The sequence below is a fragment of the Schistocerca serialis genome, chromosome 1 (assembly GCF_023864345.2).
Source record: "Schistocerca serialis cubense isolate TAMUIC-IGC-003099 chromosome 1, iqSchSeri2.2, whole genome shotgun sequence".
NCBI lineage: Eukaryota > Metazoa > Arthropoda > Insecta > Orthoptera > Acrididae > Schistocerca > Schistocerca serialis.
The window spans coordinates 520,200,288-520,222,983 of NC_064638.1; the positions used below are offsets into that span (position 1 = coordinate 520,200,288).

General features: G+C 38.2%; 1 protein-coding gene across 1 annotated transcript; it reads left to right on the top strand.

The window, feature by feature from the left end:
- The first annotated feature begins 10 nt into the window (after positions 1-10).
- On the top strand, positions 11-22,413 carry LOC126474401 (GTP-binding nuclear protein Ran). The gene is made up of 5 exons (XM_050101873.1): positions 11-73; positions 569-823; positions 21,320-21,508; positions 21,587-21,757; positions 21,900-22,413. Exons 2-5 carry the CDS (start codon positions 581-583, stop codon positions 21,942-21,944), a joined length of 648 nt encoding a protein of 215 aa, XP_049957830.1. The 5' UTR covers positions 11-73; positions 569-580; the 3' UTR covers positions 21,945-22,413.
- Positions 22,414-22,696: the final 283 nt, after the last annotated feature.

The following is a 22,696-nucleotide window of genomic DNA, read 5'->3' on the forward strand; positions in this document are numbered from 1 at the left end:
AGTTCTACAGGGTGTACACATGAATTTCCTCTGTGCTGAACGCCATTGTGGACCGTAACGACGAAAGAGCAAGGTGAGGTTTGTCGCTTAATTTCACATGCATCGGTCGTTAGTTTGCGAATTTAGTTTTACCAGAGGTTGTTGCATTAACAGTTTTCAAAAATTTCGTTTCCCTTTCACGATTAATTGTGTATTACATTAACTTTACAAGATTGAATTCGGCCAAAACATACCAATTTCCCATGATACGAAAACGCGCCATTTCCACCGGATTTGTATGGTTATATTAAATAGAAAATCTTTCTGCTGTGGGTAAACGTGTTTGATTTTGAGTTCTTTGTAGTTCATGGAACATTATTCTATTGGGTTTCACGTTTACTCCTATTTTCAGTTACGAAATGATTTGCTTCGCCATATCAGTTTTCGTATAAAAATTCTGTCCTGTTTAGTCATTACACACGAGTCATGCTTCTAAAATTTTAATTAGGTTTCACAACAGCGTCAGTTTTGCGTGTGTTTGAAAATTATTTTACTTGGTACTGTCATTAAGAAATCTTGAAATTTTCAGACCTGCTACAGAATGGCTCAAGAAGCTGATATGCCAGCATTTAAGTGTGTCCTTGTTGGGGACGGAGGTACTGGAAAAACAACATTTGTTAAAAGACACTTAACTGGTGAATTTGAAAAGAAGTATGTCGCCACACTTGGTGTGGAAGTACATCCGTTGGTGTTCCACACTAACAGAGGTGCAATTCGCTTTAATGTTTGGGATACTGCAGGACAGGAAAAATTCGGAGGCCTTAGAGATGGTTACTACATTCAGGTAAGGAAGAAGTTATTTATTAACCTTGGCATGTGTAATAATATTGCCGATTGATTTTAGAAACATGTGGTCTTAAGAATGTGACGTCACTCAATTGCGTCGACAGAGGTCAAGTTTAGTTTATGTACATCGTAAATAATTTCAGCGCAGATTTGTTTCCTTTATGGTTTCATCAGCCTTAGCCCATCTTAAACGTAGGTCTTGTTACTGCAAATGTGTAAGTATTTGTAGTTCATAATTGAGAATAGGTAAATGTCTAACAGGCGAAGCGTATTGCATTAGAAATACACAAGTTATAGGGATAGAGGTACTATTCGTTAGCTTGTTGAACTTGTGGTGTGGATTGGTAAGAGATCAGGCCCTAGTTTTTCATCTTGTCCTAGTTTTTGTGATCAAACAACACCACGTGCATTTTTATGAAATTTTCTATATTTCCTCAAGGTTAAACAGAACTGAGTCACTAGTACTACCAATTACTTGAGAAAGTCAATCTTAATTTTCGTATTACAAGTTAGTGTATAGTGGCTGCAGTGAATGAGGAAGATGTCTTGCTAGTGTCCCTGCAACAGATTATGCATTTGTTTTTTCCACTGTGCCTCCCAAATGACCTGCCTGCTGCCCCCCCCTCCCCTCCCCCCCTCCCCATGACTTGGTTGTCAAGATAACTTAAGTGTACAGAATCCTACACATGTATGAGGAGATCTATGGTGGTTTTATTTCACCCAAAACAGCCTATTCCTTGTACAGTTCAGCTTTAATGGTTGCACTATCGCTCAGAGGACGGCATTCACCTATTATCGTACAGCCGTTACGGCACCTTCCATGACCACCAGTGGCGTACATCGGCCCCACATAATGCCACCTCAAAGTAACAGGGAACCTCCAACTTGCTGCTCTCACTGGACAGTATGTCAAAGGCTTTCAGCCTGACCGTGTTGCCTCCAAACACGTCTCCAATGATTGTCTGGTTGAAGGCATATGCAACACTCATCGTTGAAGAGAATGTGATGCCAATTCTAAGTGCTCCATTTGGCATGTTGTTGGGCCCATCTGTACCACACTGCATGTGTGTGGCGTCTTGGTTGCAAAGATGGACCTCTCCATGGATGTCGGGAGTGAAGTTGCGCATCATGCAGCCTATTGCGGACAGTTTGAGTCATAACACGACGTCCTGTGGCTGCACAAAAAGCATTATTAAACATGGTGGCATTGCTGTCAGGGTTCCTCCCAGCCATAATCCGTAGGTAGCGGTCATCGACAGCTCCTGTCTTTCTGTATCTCCTCCATGTCTGAACGTCACCACTTTGATTCTCTCAAATGTTTGGACACTTCCCTTGTTGGGAACCTTTCCCGGCACAAAATAACAATGCGGATGTGATCGAACTGCAGTGTAGACAGTTTAGGTGTGGTTGAACTACAGACATGAGCCGCGAATCTCCTTCCTGGTGGAATGACTGGAACTGATCGGCTGTCAGACCCTCCTGTGTCTAATAGGTGCTGCTCATGCATGGTGGTTTACAACTTTGGTTGGGTTTAGTGATGTCTCTGAACAGTCAAAGGGACTGTGTCTGTGATATAATATCCACAGTCAACGTCTATCTTGAGGATTTGTGGGAACCGGGGTGATGCAAAACTTTTTTTGACTTGTGTATTTGCAAACACGTCAAACATATGTAGAACACAGTAAATAGTGATCTGCTTTATCCTTGTATCTTATTTTCTTTCTAAATGCCAAATAGCAACGAAAATTTCTTTACTCATCCAGTAACTCTGACTTCCTCAATGTTGAAATGATTTTCATTAAAACATGTTTATCTGTTTACGTTCTTATATATGTATAGTTACAGTTTTTGGGTCGACAGAAGCGTCCGATCCCACGCGTTGCCTTTGACCCGTGACGTAAGGGTGTTGTCGTGTGTGATGTCATGACGGTGTGGAGTTTGGTTTGAGTGTGGCTGTCTCTAGTTCTGTTTTATCTTATTTTATTTACTTTTCTAATCTGTTCATTCTATCTCGTGACTTTTTTTTTTTTAATTTAAAAATACTTATTACTTATTTTAATTATCTGTTTCCTCCAGTTTCTGTTTTAGTTTATTATATTTATCTTTCTGATCTGTTCGTTCTATCCCGTGAGATTTTTTTTAAAAAAAAGACAAAAAACACTAATCAGCTACTGAAGCATCTTTATCTTGTATGGGTTGCAGGGGTTACAACCCCTGCGGAGGTGGGTGGGTATTCATGCATGGCTGTCTTCACTTACACGTTGTAGCTACACAAGGCGTCTAAATTTGTTTATATTTAGTTTGCCCCCCACCCAAAACATCCCATTTCCCACGCTTGTCCCGTTAGTGTCATTAGGCTTCTTGTGGAAAGTGTGTGTGTTTGTTTTTGTTTCCTCCATATTTGTGACGTCATGGGTCAAAGCAGACGGGCGGGATCGGACGCTTCCGTATTTCCCAGTTTTTCCTGTGTAAAGTGCAAATACTTTTCCTTTCAGATACTTAATCTCTGTAGTAGAATACTAGTAGGAAAAAAATAACGAGACGTTGTATAGCTTTTCAGTGTGCCACAAAAACGAAGCAACCAACATAAGGATTAAGATGTCATGGAAGCACAAAAGCCATTTTTATAGGAGTGAGCACCTTAGCAGGTGCCACCATAATGCATTTTCTCTCCATATGCACAGCATGCAGCATACTCACTTGGCATAGTCTTATAGGTCATTGATCGTAGACACACCCATGTCATTGTCGGTTGTTGATTTATGTGCAGGCACAAAAGGTGCACATACTTAAGGTGGTGAGCACCAACCAGGAGTAAGTGAAACTAAAGTAATAAGTTACTAAGAGATCAGGAGTAAGTGAAACTAAAGTAATAAGTTACTAAGAGATAAGGAAATTGGCGACTTCCAGTCAATTTTACTTCTTAAGTAAATTTATTTACCCCGTTACTGGTGGAGAGCACCATTGAACAGTACGCTATTATGTTAGTAACTTAAGGAGAAAATTAGGCAAAACTTTACTTCTAGAGTAAGGTGTGATCTGTGAGTTCTGTTTTTTAAGTGTCGAATTCTATGGATTACCTGGACTACGAAGACCACATGGAGATGGAGGAAGAGTTTAACATCCCAAGAATATGCACAATGGAGAGAAAAGTCCCATTTGTTACGTATAGCGACAGTGATTTCAAAGATCCATTTGGGTTTTGTAAGGAATCTTCAGAGTTGCTGCTTGATATGCTGGAGCTATTACTGCAGCATAATTGCCAGGAACCATGCTTTGTCCCCTAGCTGCAATTTCTCTGTGGGCTGCGAATCTTTCGCACAGGTAATTACCAAATTTTAGCAGAGGATCTCACTAATGTCCATCATACTACTGCTGGAATAGCTTTAGACAGTGTGAAACAGTTTAATTGGCTTGAAGCCACTGTAGGTGTCCATGCCACATAGCCAAGAAAATATATCGGAGAACAAAAGGAATTAGATTGAACTGGTTGATTCCCAAGTGTCATAGGCGCCATAGATTCTGTACATATACCCATACTTTGTGCTTCTGGAGCACAAGCAGAACTATATAGAAATTGCAAGAATTTTTCTATCAATACCCAAATCATCTGTTATGCCAATATGGAGATGTTGAATGTGGTAAGCAGTTGGCGAGGTTCCACACATGGTGCACGCGTTTGGGACTTTAGTAGAGTTGCTGCAGAATTTGAAAATGGACAATATGATGGGTTGCCTGTTACAGATAGTGGATGTGCTCTCTCGAAACACCTTAAGACGCCTGTGTTCAGAGCCCACACAGGAGCTGAGCACATTTTGCTACCAGATGTGTAATAAAGCGAGCGTTCGATGTTTGGAAGAAACATTTCCAAATTCACTAAAACAATGCGATTTAAACAAGTGTGGCAATGTTGTTGTGGCTGGTGCAGTTCTACACAACTTTGGAGTAGAAGTTAGAGATGTCTTGCCCTGGTGCTGTGGAGGTGAAGGACATCCAACAATATGTATTTCAGCCAGAAGCTGATGCTGCAGGCCAAGCTGTCAAAAGATCAATTATACTTAATTACTTTAATTAAAATTGCACCTAGTTTGCTAGGAAACTTTGAAATTACTATAAAGACTTTTCCTTGTTAAATGAATAAATGAGCCACTTGATTGTCACTACTGCAATGAAAAGTGACTCATTTTATTTGTGTAATTTTATAGTTATGTTTTTTCTTTCTCCTTTTTTTGCTAGGGGATTAACATTATCATTTTATTTCTTAATTGAGTATACAAAGTCATACAATGTTTAGATTAGGCCTATTTCTGAAAAAGACATTCTTTTATGATGTTGCAAACTCAGATAAATATTAGAATGTGATATTAACAAAAATTAGTACTGATGATGAAATGATAAAAGCGAATATTATACCACACAAGAAACAAGAACATATTAACTATTTGAAAAAAAAAATCGAGGAAATAAAAGATGTTTTATACATATCATTTTCTTATTCATTCACGAAAGCCCAATTTTCTCAAGCACGTTGGCTGACGAACTGGAACCTGAAGTTTGCTCCATTACGATCTTGTACTTACTCATAATTTCCATCTTAAGATTATGCTCTTCTTCCACAATTTCTCTTTGTCTTCCTATTAATAACATTTTTACATTGTATTCCTCTTATATTAAAATGCGTTTTTAAGGAATGAAGCTCATCAACTTTTTCGACAACTTTTGGCTCTTTGCCACAACATGCCGTTGTTCTCTCCCACTTTTGCTGGGAGCATCTTCTGAGAAGCTTTCACCTTCAGCCGTTTCATTGTGACCTTCAGAACAGTTATCATCTAAGTTGCTAGAAAGTATCACATTATCTTCAGATGTGTCACTGTCATAAACTCCAGCTATCCTCTCAAACTTGTGGGATCATATTGACAACCATTTGCCTTATATTGCCGATATTCGTCTCACCTACTGCACCACCAGTTTTCATTGCTTTCACTTTCATATCCTTCCAAATTACTTTAAGCTACTCCTCGTGTAAGAGCTTCTCTGTTGTATTCAACTGTATTTTTCCCAAGCACCCTCTTCCCTTTTTAACATGTTGACTTTGTGCTTTTTAGATTCAATAGTAGTTTTGTACTTTGTCATTATTTCAGCAGACCTCTTTTTCATTTTCTGGTATGTTTTTTGAATGTTTCTTGGCAACCTGCATGTTGCTGCCAGCTCATACCTCAAACTGGCACTAAAATTAATACAGGTCTTCAACTAACAATACAGGTCTTCAACTAACAGTGGACATTGGTAGTTGCAGATATCGGGGTTAACAATAGATCCATTGATTAATATTAAATTTCTTTTTCATAATACACAGATCATATCATTAATTAGTATAATAGGATTTAGGTTTTCCAATTTTAATAATTCAATTCAGAAATACTTTCTAGCTTCTAAAATTATAGTGACAAACATAAATTTCGCAGAAGGTGTTGCAATAATGATGCCGACAATAAATATTTTCCAAGAGGGTACTTAATGTATGTGCAAGCATTGTGCAGAAATCGCTTACTTCTTTAGTAAAAAGGTATTACTACTTTAGTTACAACTGAAGTAATACAAATTGAGCTCTCCAGCAGTTACTAAAAGAGTATATTACTACAGAAGTAATTTACTAAAGTAGTAAGTTACTACAAGAGTAATTTATACTAGTTTGGTGCTCGCCACCTTTAGAATAGGTGATTTTGAGCAGAAAGCTGCTTATGTAAAATGGGTATAAAACTTTGTCGTGGGTGGGACGGAAGATGAACATAGCATTGAATCCCCACCAACATTTCAGAACTGAAAAAAAATTAAAACAATTGCAACCCTTGGTCATGAAGTCTTTTCGGCCACTTCTAAGAATGCCTTCGTCAGAAATAAAACATTTAAAACTGGCAGGTCACGTATAAAATAAAAAATATAAGATGCTGGCCACTAAGGGCTGCACCACATGTTGAGCTGTGGTAGCATTACACTGAGGTGCCTGCGTTAGCAATTGCGGGCAGGTGAACGTTATGCCAAAAGTGCCTTCTAGTAGCCGCAGGCAGAAACTTGCTACTTAACATTGCAAATATAGACAGGTGGAATGTCTCTTACATAAAGTAAGAGGCAATATTTTGTCTGACAGCAGCAGACATGGTAACAATTCATCTACATAAGAGCTTAGAAGTACAGTTTAAATGCTGTAAAAAGGCCATTACAGAATTACAAAAGGGAGCTGAATAACTCAGCGAATAAAAACACAGTTTAACATGAAATGTAGTTAATATAAGCCATTTAATGAACAACTAGTTATGAAATGGAAAAAAATATTTGGTAACTGCACAAGGAACACGAAATCAAATATCAAGTAATGGCTTTATACCATTGAAGAAACTTTCGTTACATAATTGTTGCTGCTTATTAGGAATGAGGCATCATTTTGAGAAAGATGTTTAAAATTTTCTAGTTCTTCAAGAACCTCCAATCTACTCCCTTTCTTCTCAGTGTGCCAAAATGTTATTGTGAACAGCTTTAGGTATGTGACCTTTAATTAGAAAGTGGTCAGCAAAAGACAAATTTTGGATATTAGGCTATACTGCGCATGCACAGCTACGATGACGAAGGCAGCCTGTGCTTGGTGCTTGCTCTGCTCATACGCTTTTCGTCGCTTTTCTGGCGAAATTTCGTGGGTGGTGGGGCATCATGTGACCATGTGCAGCCCTGCGGCAATTTGTTGAGAGGATGTACAGCGTTGTACTTAGAGCAATTGTTTTATCATATCCCACCCAGATAAAGGATGCAAATACGGAAGCAGTTCTTGGCAAAATATCATTTCAAAATTAGACTCCACAGCTCGAAGTATCACATGTTTTGCTATGGGGTGACTTTGACAGATTTTAATGTGTACTCTGCAATATTGGTTTGTAGCATTTCCAACAGGTTTACATCTACACAGCACTGCAAAAAGCTAGTAGAATGGAATACTGATTTCTTGCATAACAAAAAAAAATTTCTTGTGTTGCTTACAACGGAATAAATGAGAATAAATTTCACGACTATTTCAAAATGTGTAAAAAATTAACAAGGTTGCCTGTGAGGCAAAGAAACTGTACAACTGACAGTTTATATTCTACTCAAGGAATAAATATGAAGCCACGTGGGGAGTTAAAATGATAAAACACGGTATGCTGCCAATCTACAATTTAGTATAGAATGGCATTCTATAAATTTAAGATGTAAACACAAATTAAGAAATAACTTCAGGCCTAAAGGAAGTACTAGACAAGTGCCTTGTGATTGAAAAACACTTTCACAGAATATTTAGTTCAGAACTACTGACCGAATTTGCCTACTTAGTCAACTTCAAGTAAATGTTTATGTATGTTCATACGTATGTAGCATTAAGAGATCTTACAGTGTCATAAAAGGAACAGGACATCCAATACTACTCCAACAGCATCGGAATTTCGTAAGCCATACTAAAATGCTTCATTCCACTCTAATTACGCATTTCTATGTCCAGATGCACTCCGAAGTACCTGATACTCAGCTCATATTCAGCTCAGCTCAGTGGTTTTCATGATACCAATTTTCTCGGAGGTCCAGTACTGTAGTATCATGTTCGGTTTCGTTCCAGAGAATGAAAATTTGCACTTGAAATTGAAAGTAGACAATAGTGTGGAATGGAACACTTAGTTTCAAATAAACTAGCTGCCTCAGTGGAAAAAATTAATAGAAGCAAATTTCTCTACAAAACTGACAGAAATAGCTTCATTAAGACATTAATGGTTGATTGCTAATAACGCGGAAATAATATAAAATCAGAAAATTGAAACTACTAACTTATTTTGGTCTTGGCAGTATAGTTTCAGCTCTCTGAGACTGCAGACGTGTGCAAGTTGCGTGTGTCTGTGTGTCGAGTGCTGACAAAGGCCTTAATGGCCGAAAGGTATGAGTGTGTTGATCTTTTTATTGTGCCTATTGCGACTTGGCATCCCCGCTATATGGTTTGGTATTGTTACATTCCATCCTGGATTTTCCATTGCTTTATTTTGGCCTTTCATGGTTATGAGAATCTATATTAAATCACTTGATGGCTCCCGGCCACAGAAATCTGTTTTGTAGCAGCTGTAAACGAAGAGACCAGCAGCATCACGAAATATATACACAGGTCACATGGAGAAGGACTCCCCCCACTATAATTCGGCTTGCTCTGTGCATGCGCGAATCTGGCAGCTTGGGCGTGCCGGAAAACTTTTTCCGGGTAGCATCTGGCTACTTGCTGCTACTGCTCATACGGCAAACAGCCATGCTTCAAGTAGCCAGAAGTGGGAGGAAGGCATTGCTCATAAACGAATTCAGCTCTGCGCATGCACACGAGCCTGCTGGCAACTGCTCGTACTAACCTATAGACACCAGAGTTTTTCAAAGGGGAATGGGTCAACTTTAAATTTATAAATGATTTTTTTTCCTAGCTATTATTGGGTGAAAAGGTGACATTACAGTTGTATTTATTACGAAGAAGGCGTTGGATCTGATAAGAGACGGCTCCCAAGAAAGGAATAGAAAAGCTTCTTCTTTAGGCTGGACTCAAATGATAAAAGTGCCGAGTGCAGTAACTCTTTTTTACAGTTTTCTGTTTAAGGTGTTATCCACTATGACAGGTTTGTATTCATTATTAACTGCTATCATTTTGATTATATTAATTTCTTCCTCGAATTTCTCTTTAGAGTGGAATAGAAATAGCTCTGTGAATAGCAAAGCAAAAGAACGTGAACATATGAGATTGTGGGTGCATAGGATCTGATCGGCATGATTCTTTACAAAAAACATTAAATGAGTTTTTATTTTCTTTTACTTTAAGCATCAAATCAAGAAAATTCAATTGACAGGCCTCGTTTCAGAGTTAGCTAGTGAAGGTATTTTCTCATGAAGTTCATTGAAGAGATTGAAAATATGGTGAATGCCATCAAGAAGTCCTTCGTAGATGACTAAAACATAGACATATCTGAAATAGGAGAGAATGCCTAGTGCTGTATTAAGAACTTTTCTTCTAGAGTGTTAATGAAAATGTCAGCAAGGATACCAGCTAATGGATTTATCATAGCGAGACTGTCGGGTTGCTGATAAAATTCAAAGTAGTTGTATTTGACTAAGACTGTAATTAGATTCATAAAGTCAGTGATTTGTTCATCTGAAAGTTCTTTCTTGAAATGACATAAATTTTTTTCCACAACTTGTACGGGAATGGTTGTATAAAGATTTTTGATTTCTTCTGAAAACAACTTGGTATCTGGGCTGCATTCTAAATCTTTTATTTTATAACTAAGGTGTGTGTATTGGGGATGAAATGATTGTTCTCGAAAATGAACTATTTTTCAGAGTTTCATAAAGAAGTTTTGCTAAATCATGGTACGCTCTATTCATACTTTTAGAAATCGGATGTATTGCATGGTTAGGTTTGTGAATTTTGAATTGAGTTTTGGGGGCTTGAGGGCTCATGTTAAGGATTTTTTTATGGAAAGGTTTGATTAAAAATTTTGCGTCACTGATAGCTGACCTGACTTCTTTTTATAATTCAGGAGTCAGGTCCTCGTGCAATTCCAAAATATTATTTTTCTTAAAAAAAATCAATGTTTTAGAAACATATCCAGAATTGTAGGCAATACCCAAAGAACAACCTTTGTCAGACTTAGTTATTAAAGTGTCGGCTTCTTTGAGTTTATTATTGATAGATTTAACCAATTTCCTATTATGTGTAACATTTTGAAGACAGGCCCTGTTTTTCTACTAAGAATGTTAGCTACGTCAAAGGCAACCTAGTTTGACATGAAGGTTAAAGATTTCAGAACTGCTCTGTGAATTGTGCACTTACTTGAAAACATTGGCTTCAAATTATTATTTTCTTACAAAAATTGCAGTTGAAGACCTTCATGGGTGGGACACCATGTGAAGTAAAATATGTTTCCATAGGTTAAAATAAATTTCCTTATATACATTTATAGATGAATAAATATTTAACATATTGGGATCTTACTTCGTATTTAAATGACATGTTTTGTTACCTATAAATAAGAAATTTCAATACAGTGTTAGAGTACCTAATTATTTTAACAATACCTAATTATTTCAACAATCCCCTTCTTAAAAAGCTATGGAGATAACTACTCACTCACTTTCAAAAAAAGTCTTAACTTTCCTGAAAATTCACTAATATATTTCTGATATCTTAGCTGTCTGGATTTGGGAAAATACAAAGAACTTGTTCAAACTTTGTAGAAGTTACTAACTTTGACCACCATTGCTGAGTACCCTGCAAATCTAGTATACACAATCTGTATTTCTTAATTTTCTAATAGAGCCCTCTGTGTGGTTGCAGCTTACCTATATTTGCAGATTTATTTATTGCACTTTGAGACTCCTAACAGAATAAAGGACATATTTTTGACAGCTGTTTCTGGCTCTGTAACTTCTTAGATATTTCTACAGGTCTTTGAAATATGGTTGTTGATTGCTGCATGGAAAGTCCATAGATTAGACAATTTACGCTGGATGTAAGTTGAAAAACGTGATTTCAGTATATATATGTCCTTTTTAAAGCAAAAACCTTCCTTTGTTTTAGTCATATGATTTTGCAAGCTAACTCGTTTTACCAGTTGCTGGGTCTAAAATAGACCTGACATCCTCCATACCAGGTAACTGGCTGCTCATTTTATCATTTGTGAAAATGTTTTGTATTTTGCACAGGCTCTCTATCACCTGTGAGTTGCTTTTCCATGTGCTTTTCTTAAGACTGAATGCCATTTTGAAGGGCTGGTAGGAAGCCTTTTTTTTAACCTAAGAAACAGCTTTGCCAAGGGATTAAAGACATTTGTATAAGTGTATTTGGGAAGCACAGGTCTCCATCTCATATTCAGTCAGTGCAGAATTTTAAGCCTGTCCTAGGTTTTTCTTTCAGCTTCCTTCTTACAGTCTCCAATTAAAATTTTTGCACAGGTTGCCTGTATCTGTGTTTCCTCATCTTTTTCTATTGTGCTGTTTTTCTTTATGGGTTTGTATTTGCTGGCACCGTACTGCAACTTTTCGCAATGATTTCTCAAACTCTACTGGTACACTCTTTTCCCATTTTCTGCATTAATGAGGTCAGTGCCGCGCGGTTTGAGTCTCCCGCCAAAGGTTAGTCCTCTCTGTGTGTGTGTGTTTACTCATTCTTCCTGTACTCCATGTCGAAATGGAATTGGGAATACCCCTAATAACTGGTACAGTGAGATGTACCACACTGCCATGCACTTCAGTTGTATGCAGCGTGTAGATGTAGACCAACAATTAGAAGAGAATAAATTTTCATACAGCTGTCTCCTCTTTCAGTTTGAGGGCAAAGTATCTCAGTTACCAAGTTTGATTGTCCATATCTAGAAGCCTGATATAATCAGATTCAGAGTGTAATACTTCCGTTGAGTTATTCATGGGTTACATTTCTCACACAATTTCAACCATTCCCTGGACTTTAATCTTGTTTCCTTTTTCTTCTTTGTATGTGCTGCTAAATTCAGTGCAAGAAATGCTTTGTCTGCAGTGGTGATTCCCACTATTATCAAAATACCTGAAACATGAAGAAGAGTGAACTTGACAAATGAGTTACAGGCGTCTTAAGGATACAGGGTACTTATAAATGGTGGAAAAATCGTTTTTTTAATGACTAAATTCTGTAGTCTTACCTGATTACATTGGTATATACATTATAGGGTTTCAAATGAAAAACACACACACACACACACACACACACACACACCAAATTTTAAAGTTACGGTCATGTATGCCGCCTCTATTTCTGTTGCAGAAACCAGTATTATTTCGAAACGGAACTGTAAACTTTGTTTCCAGGGATAATACATATGATACATTATATATGTTGCTAACAGTGCAGGTTTCTAGTGCCTGTAAATCATTATCTTTGCTCGTATTTACCTTTGTTTTGCTGAAGCAGTTTGTTCATGTGTTACTGAATACTCCCATTTACATCACATTTCATAAAAGGCATAAAAATAACTTTACACAAAATAGAAAATTTATACACTCTGGTAGTTATTTCATTAGTCACCTCATATTATCCATAAATATAATAATATATTGAATTTTATATTGTCTAGATATCACTTTTTTTCGTTGATTCTCTTAAATTGTCATATCCAGTTTTCTAAGTAAAAAGGTTACAGGATAGTAGTAGATGTTAGGATAGATGACAGAATAGTTTGAGATTTTAAGGGAATTCAGTGCAGGAAAATTAGTTTGGAAGAAACACTGAAAACAGCTCAGAATCTTAGTCATCTTTCCACCCATTAACTCAGAATGTTAACGTCCTTGGGGGATAGATGACTCTGCCCAGGTCCCATGGATCACGATATTAACTTTTCGCAAGGTCTGTCAGACCAGTCTCTTTAAATTTCTTTTCAAAGTTTATACTTCCCCATTCTGAGACTTACCCTTGAAGGTATCCCACAGCAAATTCAATATTTTTAGAATCTTCCCAATTCTTTGGCAAAGCTTGGTTGAATCTTTTCAAAAAATGGGTCTGATGTACTTCTCCATCGGGCTTGAATTTAAGGAATTGCCTGGATAATCCTGAGTTAGCTCCCCATTGCAAATGAGTTACTACTTCACTGGGTAACACAACATTAGATGACATTACCTGTTTTTTCTACTTTGTCCTGGATAAGCTTGACTTCTCTCCACAGGTCATCTATGCCCTTCCTTGTATCAGTAATTCGAAAGAAGCAAGAGGCGACATATTCCTGGATGTTATTCTCTCAGTGACTTTCCGATCTATAATTTCTTCAACTTGTTCATCCAGACTACTTACATTTACGATATCAGAGTTTGCTAATTTCTTTTTGAAACTTCTTTCTACATTGTCAACTTGTGTACTTACACCTGTAATTTGCGATTGAATGACAGTTATTAATTTGTTCAGCTTATCTGCATTCTCTTTTAAAGTATTCAATCCCAGCTTTACAGCATTGAACTTAACATGACATACGTTTACAAAGTATTCTAACTTTTCATTGATTTCGGATTCTACAGTATTACATCTGTCTTCAGTGTTAAATTCGAACTTTTTTGATAGATCAAGGAAATTATCATTCTGTTTCTGACTAAGGTCAGTAAACATTTGATTTACCTGAAGGGTCAAGGAACTAGGCAATTCATTCTTTAAATCTATTTTTTTAAATTACCTACTTTATTGTTTAATGCATTGATTTCAGTCTTCATAGCCTTCGTATAGATTACTAAATACTTTACTTTGTGGATCAACTTTGGCATTTAACAAACCTAAAGTTTCACTCTGGGCCTTCAATTGAGCATTTGAGTTATTAAAGCTTCACTCTGGGTATTCAGTTGAGCATTTAAAGCTTCACTCTGGGTATCTAATTGAGAATTTACTGATTCTAGTTTTTCGCGCATTTCGCGTTTTGATTAAATTTACTAATTCAGACCAGTCAGGCACTTCTTTGCTAACTTTCATAGCCATGGCTGGTTGTTCTGAAGTTTCCCCAACTTGCTGTATGTTATCCACACTTTTACAAACTTTAGACCTCATGAGCACTAAAAGATTAACTTTAAGTATAATAATGGCACTATTAAAGTTTACACAACAGTTTGTACCACTTTGTACTGAAACAATAAAGTTCTGTTTTACACTCACTCGGCGGAGAATTTGTGTTGTGTCGGTGAGTGGATATGGAGGCAGGTCAGCACCGGTAAAAATCAACTGGTGCCGGTGGCATCGGATGTTGGTTTCCGCGTCTGCGTCCCCGCGATGTATTTGAGAGCTCTACACTCCTCGCACCGGATCTTCTTAGTCATAGTGTTCTAGGTGTATTTCTTCTTAGAGAAACACAGTATAATCTTCTCTATTTATCAATTCAAAATTTTGCTCCTTTAAATACTTTATCTAGTTCTGTTGTCTGAGTGATTCTTTGTTCGATTTAGTTGCTGTAGCAACACACGTTATTCGCTCGTTTCTTGGTCTTGGAATACTGCTTCCCCCTTCCCCTCCTTTCTCACTGGGCGCCATGTTCAAATGCTTTGGACAATGATTTAAGTGTATAATTAGATATAGTAACTTCCACTCCTTTTACGAGATGACTTACTTGTCTGCAACCAATCTCCTTCACTGGCTTCTGGAATCTCTTTAAACTTCTCCAAAGAGTGATGCTAGGTACAGGAATATTTAAAATTCTCCCTATACTTGTAAAATAAGTAGATTCTCGAAGGTTACTTTTCATCAACTAATGATATATATTAAAACTCCGTACAAAACAACTTCTTTTCCTCACATAAACATCTAACTTCTTGTAAGTCACTCGTATCACCTCACGCCAGAAACAAATCTATCAACATCCACAAAAGAGTTTGCTTAATAACCAAAACTCTTATATCACAGGATTCAGGAAAGATGTCTTGCCTCTAGCAAGGCTGGAATAAGAGTTCTTTTTTCACTAACAATAGCCACTGACACTATCACAGAGCTACATAAATATTCCATGGTCCTCTTTTACGCACTTACTAAACATACATGGACTGCCCGACAGCTACTTGTTGGTGCCGTTCGACCGCCGTGTCTACATTCTTGGAGCAATTTAAATTAAACTTTCTCGCGCGCGCCCACCACACACACACACACACACACACACACACACACACACACACACACACATGCAGTAGGTAGGATTCTGCACTCTCACACTCATATCTAAAATATCGTGTGTTCGGGACGGTAGAAGGCTGATTGGTTCTAGAATTTACGCAGAAATTCTTGAAACACTGCAACATATGCTTGTGGAAGTACATATCCTTTAGCGTGAAATAAATATGAACTGTACCACGCATAATGAAATTCAGTAAAAGGAAATTAGGTGGCAACCAGTTTACAAAGAAAGCCACACTGTTGAAAGTAACCTATATATCAGTTCTTCAGGGAAGAAACTCCCATGTGGCACACCTGCTGGTGATTCAAATTTTTGTGTCAACAGCGACACTGATTGTAGTGGATTTGTGTTGTTGATGTGAGCATCTTATCTCCTTTGATAAAGGAAGTGGCGAAATTTGTGATGGTGCAGGCTGTCTGGAAATAACTGAACAACAAAGTAGCAGGAAGGGTTTAGTGTCAAAATTAGTTCTGTGTAGATCCTGCAATAAATATACCTCAAAAATGACTTCGAACATTGTGCATAATTCATATGATGTGAATTTGAAGTTAGTGTATGCAGTGTGTGCAATAGGAAATGGAAAAAGAGGCTGCTCAAACATTTTGTGGTTTGATGCACCTTCCTCCTTCCAGCAGGTTCAGCAAGTACATAAAAATACTTTTAGGTGCCTTGACAGTTGTGTCTAAAGCATCTATGAAACGTGCAGTAGAAGAAACTGTAAATATTAGTGGAACCAGGGACATTGCTGCTGCATTTGATGTGACATGGCAATGTCGAGGACATAGTTCCTTGAATGGTGTTGCAAGTGCTAATTTTTTGGAGAATGGAAAAGTTATTGATGTTGAGTGCTTATCTGAGTACTGCCACACCTGCCATGATAACACTGAAGGGCATATTGAACATCAGTGTCCTAAGAATTATGATGTGTATAAGGCCAAACAAATGTGTGGTTCCTGAAGAGGGGCAGCAGCCTTTTCAGTAGTTGCAGTGGCAACAGTCTGGATGATTGACTGATCTGGCCTTGTAACACTAACCAAAATGGCCTGGCTGTGCTGGTACTGCGAACAGCTGAAAGCAAGGGGAAACCACAGCTGTAATTTTTCCCGAGGCCATGCAGCTTTACTGTTTGATAAAATGATGATGGAGTCCTCTTGGGTAAAATATTCCGGAGGTAAAATAGTCCCCCATTCGGATCTCCAGGCGGGGACTACTCAAGAGGATGTCGTTACCAGGAGAAAGAAAACTGGCGTTCTACGGATCAGAGCGTGGAATTTCAGATCCCTTAATCGGGCAGGTAGGTTAGAAAATTTAAAAAGGGAAATGGATAGGTTAAAGTTAGATATAGTGGGAATTAGTGAAGTTCGGTGGCAGGAGGAACCTGATTTTTGGTCAGGTGAATACAGGGTTATAAATACAAAATCAAATAGGGGTAATGCAGGAGTAGGTTTAATAATGAATAGGAAAATAGGAATGCAGGTAAGCTACTACAAACAGCATAGTGAACGCATTATTGTGGCCAAGATAGACACGAAGCCCACACCTACTACAGTAGTACAAGTTTATATGCCAACTAGTTCTGCAGTCGATGAAGAAATTGAAGAAATGTATGATGAAATAAAAGAAATTATTCAGATTGTGAAGGGAGACGAAAATTTAATAGTCATGGGTGACTGGAATTCGAGTGTAGGAAAAGGGAGAGAAGGAAACATAGTAGGTGAATATGGATTGGGGGACAGAAATGAAAGAGGAAGCCGCCTGGTAGAATTTTGCACAGAGCACAACTTAATCACAGCTAACACTTGGTTCAAGAATCATAAAAGAAGGTTGTATACATGGAAGAAGCCTGGAGATACTGACATGTTTCAGATAGATTTATATAATGGTAAGACAGAGATTTAGGAACCAGGTTTTAAATTGTAAGACATTTCCAGGGGCAGATGTGGACTGACCACAATCTACTGGTTATGAACTGTAGATTAAAACTGAAGAAACTACAAAAAGGTGGGAATTTAAGGAGATGGGACCTGGATAAACTGACTAAACCAGAGGTTGTACAGAGTTTCAGGGAGAGCATAAGGGAACAATTGACAAGAATGGGGGAAAGAAATACAGTAGAAGAAGAATGGGTAGCTCTGAGGAATGAAATAGTGAAGGCAGCAGAGGATCAAGTAGGTAAAAAGACGAGGGCTAGTAGAAATCCTTGGGTAACAGAGGAAATATTGAACTTAATTGATGAAAGGAGAAAACATAAAAATGCAGTAAATGAAGCAGGCAAAAAGGAATACAAATGTCTCAAAAATGAGATTGACAGGAAGTGCAAAATGGCTAAGCAGGGATGGCTAGAGGTCAAATGTAAGGATGTAGAGGCTTCTCACTAGGGGTAAGATAGATACTGCCTAAGAGACCTTTGGAGGAAAGAGAACCACTAGTATCGATGTCAAGAGCTCAGATGGAAACAGTTCTAAGCAAAGAAGGGAGAGCAGGGAGGTGGAAGGAATATATAGAGGGTCTATACAAGGGCGACGTACTTGAGGACAATATTATGGAAATGGAAGAGCATGTAGATGAAGATGAAATGGGAGATACGATACTGCATGAAGAGTTTGACAGAGCACTGAAAGACCTGAGTCGAAACAAGGCCCCGGGAGTAGACAACATTCCATTTTGACAGCCTTGGGAGAGTCAGTCCTGACAAAACTCAACCATCTGGTGAGCAAGATATGAGACGGGCGAAATACCCTCAGACTTCAAGAAGAATATCATAATTCAAATACCAAAGAAAGCAGGTGTTGACAAATGTGAAAAATACCAAACTATCAGTTTAGTAAGTCACGGCTGCAAAATACTAACGCGAATTCTTTACAGACGAATGGAAAAACTGTTAGAAGCCGACCTCGGGGAAGATCAGTTTGGATTCCGTTGAAATGTTGGAACACGTGAGGCAATACTGACCTTACGACTTATCTTAGAAGCTAGATGAAGAAAAGACAAACCTACATTTCTAGCATTTGTAGACTTATAGAAAGCTTTTGACAATGTTGACTGGAATACTCTGTTTCAAATTCTGAAGGTGGCAGGGAGGGCCTGAGGGAGGAGGGAGATTGTCGTATATATACCTGGTGCCGGCCCACCGCCGGTCAGTACATCAGCGTACCTGATGACGGCAACATGGTAGATGGCCGAAATATTGTGTCCTATGCACACTCATACCAGGCGGTTCACCCAAGATTTATTTCGTCATAAAATATGCCTAGAGAAATTGAAGAACCACAATGAGTTCAATGTTTATGGTGAAACCTTGGTAACAAAACTGGAGTGTTGTGGACATGTGCAAAAGAGGATGGGTTCTAGATTGAGGAAGCTATGAAGAGAAATGAAAGGAAAGTTGCTATCTGATGGAAAATGTCTAGCTGAGGCAGATTGACAGAAACTTAAATAGTTCTTCAGAGTTATTATGGACGGGCCATTAGACGAACTGCACCTCAGAATGATGTTGAAGCAATGAGAGAAGCTGTGTGGGCCACCTACTTTCATGAGTTGCCCACAGATGACCACCCTGTTCACGAACTTGGCCCCAAAGGAGCAGATTCTTGGCGTGATTACCAAAGAAGCAAAAGAAAATGGTCAAATATACTGTCATAAGCTTTTCTTCCTGAGCCTGTTATGAAATAAAATCAATTTTTAGAGACCTCAGTGACCCTGTTTTGCTTAGTAAATGTCTTCATTGGGCACTCTGAATACAAATGAAAGTTTCAGCCATTGCATATGGGAAAGATTACCCAAGAATGTTTTTGCAGGACGAAATATATTAAAAGTTGGTGTACTAGTTGCAGTGATAAGTTTCAGTGATGGAGTGATAGAAGGCTGGAAGTCCTGAGAAATTTAGGCATAAAATGTGGCTCTAGTAAGGCAGATAAATTGCTTGTGTGTGACAGACAACGGGTGCATGAAGCTGAAAGATTTGCTCTTAAAGCTACCAAAGAAGCAAGAAGTGCCAAAAGGAATGCCAAGAGGAAGGTTGAAGATGAAGAAATGCTGCAGGATGAAGACAGTGCTTCAGGAATGTTCTGAGGCACAGTTTAATTGTACTTGTATCTTCCTTCGCAATTTCCCACAAGTTGTATTTTTCAGAATTTGGGTACAAATATTTCCTAAAGTTTATAAAGCATTGCTCTAATTTTTTTCTGCAACTTGCAATAGTCCATACATATGTAGTAGACCTAAGCTTTATTGCTGAATCAAATAAATTATAGAAAAAAAATTAGGAAAAAATTAAAATATAAGATGAATATAATAGAGGGAAACATTCCACGTGGGAAAAATATATCTAAAAACAAAGATGATGTGACTTACCAAACAAAAACGCTGGCAGGTCGATAGACATACAAACATACACACACAATTCAAGCTTTCGCAACCGACGGTTGCTTCATCAGGAAAGAGGGAAAGACGAAAGGATGTGGATTTTAAGGGAGAGGGTAAGGAGTCATTCCAATCCCGGGAGCGGAAAGACTCACCTTAGGGGGAAAATAGGACAGTTATACACGCGCCCCCCCCCCCCCCCCCCCCCCCACACGCACACACGCACACACACACACACACACACACACACACACACACACACACACACACACACAAGCACACAAGCAGACATTTGTAAAGGCAAAGAGTTTGGGCAGAGATGTTGGTCAAGGCGGAAGTACAGAGGCAAAGAAGTTGTTGAAAGACAGGTGATGTATGAGCGGCGGCAACTTGAAATTAGCGGAGGTTGAGGCCTGGCGGGTAACGAGAAGACCAGGCCTCAACCTCCGCTAATTTCAAGTTGCCGCCGCTCATACATCACCTGTCTTTCAACAACTTCTTTGCCTCTGTACTTCCGCCTTGACTGACATCTCTGCCCAAACTCTTTGCCTTTACAAATGTCTGCTTGTGTCTGTGTACGTGCGGATGGGTGTGTGTGTGTGTGTGTGTGTGTGTGTGTGTGTGTGTGTGTGTGTGTGAACCTGTCCTATTTTCCCCCTAAGGTAAGTCTTTCCGCTCCCGGGATTGGAATGACTCCTTACCCTCTCCCTTAAAACCCACATCCTTTCGTCTTTCCCTTTTCCCTCTCCTTCCCTCTTTCCTGATGAAGCAACCGTCAGTTCGAAAGCTTGAATTTTGTGTGTGTGTTTGTGTTTGTGTGTCTATAGACCTGCCAGCGTTTTTGTTTGGTAAGTCACATCATCTTTGTTTTTAGATATAAAATATAAGATGATATTTTTATCTTTCCCATATAGGTATTACGTGGAATTATATAGGTATAGTACCTCAGCCATCATCTCGTGCATATCTGGTAAAAATTTGGTCACCCTCAAATGTATAACATTGGATTAAATGGTACCTCAATTTGAGGAAGCATTTTGGAAAAAAATTGCATCAATTCCTTTGTAATTTTTTTAATAGTCCTTAGCAGGTTCCCAGTTTGTCATCTTCACCATGGGAGACTGCATAGTGCAACCACATACTTGGAAAAAATTTGTTGATGACACCTGAATGTGTTATCAGGTACAATGAAAGTGGTGCTTCTGGTTTCTTTAAAAGATAGTGTTGTACAGTGGATGCTTGGTATATTGGACATACTTTTGTTCTTGTTGAATAAACTTGTACTGAAGTGGTGTACCAATTGCATTAGTAGTAGCTTACATGTTTGGGGTGCAACAGAAAATTAAATGATACAATGTGTAAATATTGTTTACCTTTCGAGGCAATGCCTTTCACTTTTAATAAAATTACTTTCTTTACAGGGTCAGTGTGCGATTATAATGTTTGATGTCACATCACGTGTTACATACAAGAATGTACCCAATTGGCATAGAGACCTTGTAAGGGTCTGTGAAAATATCCCAATAGTTCTTTGTGGAAATAAGGTTGATATTAAGGACAGAAAAGTCAAAGCAAAAAGCATCGTTTTCCACAGGAAGAAGAATTTGCAGGTAAAATCTTAAACAAGACACAACATTTTTTTTTGTAGTAATTTTATTACCTATTAAATGACTGAACATTTTTTACAGTATTACGATATCAGTGCAAAGAGCAACTACAATTTTGAAAAGCCTTTCCTGTGGTTAGCTAGAAAGCTAATTGGTGACCCAAATCTGGAGTTTGTTGCCATGCCAGCTCTTGTGCCTCCTGAGGTGACAATGGACCCAACATGGCAACAACAAATTGAAAATGATCTGAAGGTTTGTAAAACAAGTTCTTGCTTAATTGGATCTGATTTGAGCCACAATATTAGTACTACAGAAGTTACCTGAAGGTCTGTCGCTGTTAGCTTCATTTGTAATGTATTATGTATTCCACTATTAATGATGGGTTCTTTTTCAGGAAGCATCAGAGACTGCTTTGCCTGAAGATGATGAAGACCTGTAAGACACTTTTAATTCTGCTCCGAAGTACCCATGCATAAAATTTGTTTTTACTGCCACAGTCAAGAGAACTCTGCCTTGTTACATAAAATGTTTGGACTATAACAAGCAGACTGCATCAGTAACTTACTTTCGGCAAGTTCGAGTGTACGGTGTTGTGTACTTTGGTGTTGAGCTTTGTGTGAATGGAAAGCTGTTGATGCTGTACTATTTTTATAGCGAGCAGTGTGAGAAGAGTGACAAACTGAAATGTTTTATCAGAGTGTTACAAAAGACTTGAAAAACACAACAGAAAATTTTGTTTATACACTGAATACTGTTTGTTCTTGTGAATTATGGTTAATTACAATGGAATCCATCTTTGGAACCCAGAAATTCTTGTTCCTTTTTTATGAATGTCAACTTTACACTTATAATTTATCATAACACATGAAGTTAATTTTTCTGCAAATAATAAAGTGACAAAAAGTTTATTTGGTTTTAATCAACTTGGTTAAAAGCCCTTACGTGTGTAACAAAGTTTTAGTGGATAAAGTGCAGTTGTCTAGTGTTTATATAGCCATTAAATTATGGAACTGCTTAGTTCGATAGTTTCTCTTCTTGCCTATGTAACTGAGGTATTCTTTCATGTACTTTGTAACAGAAGTATTGCAGCTGTTGAGATTTTGACTCTGCAGCGGAGTGTGCGCTGATATGAAACTTCCTGGCAGGTTAAAACTGTGTGCCGGACCGAGACTCGAACTCGGGACCTTTGCC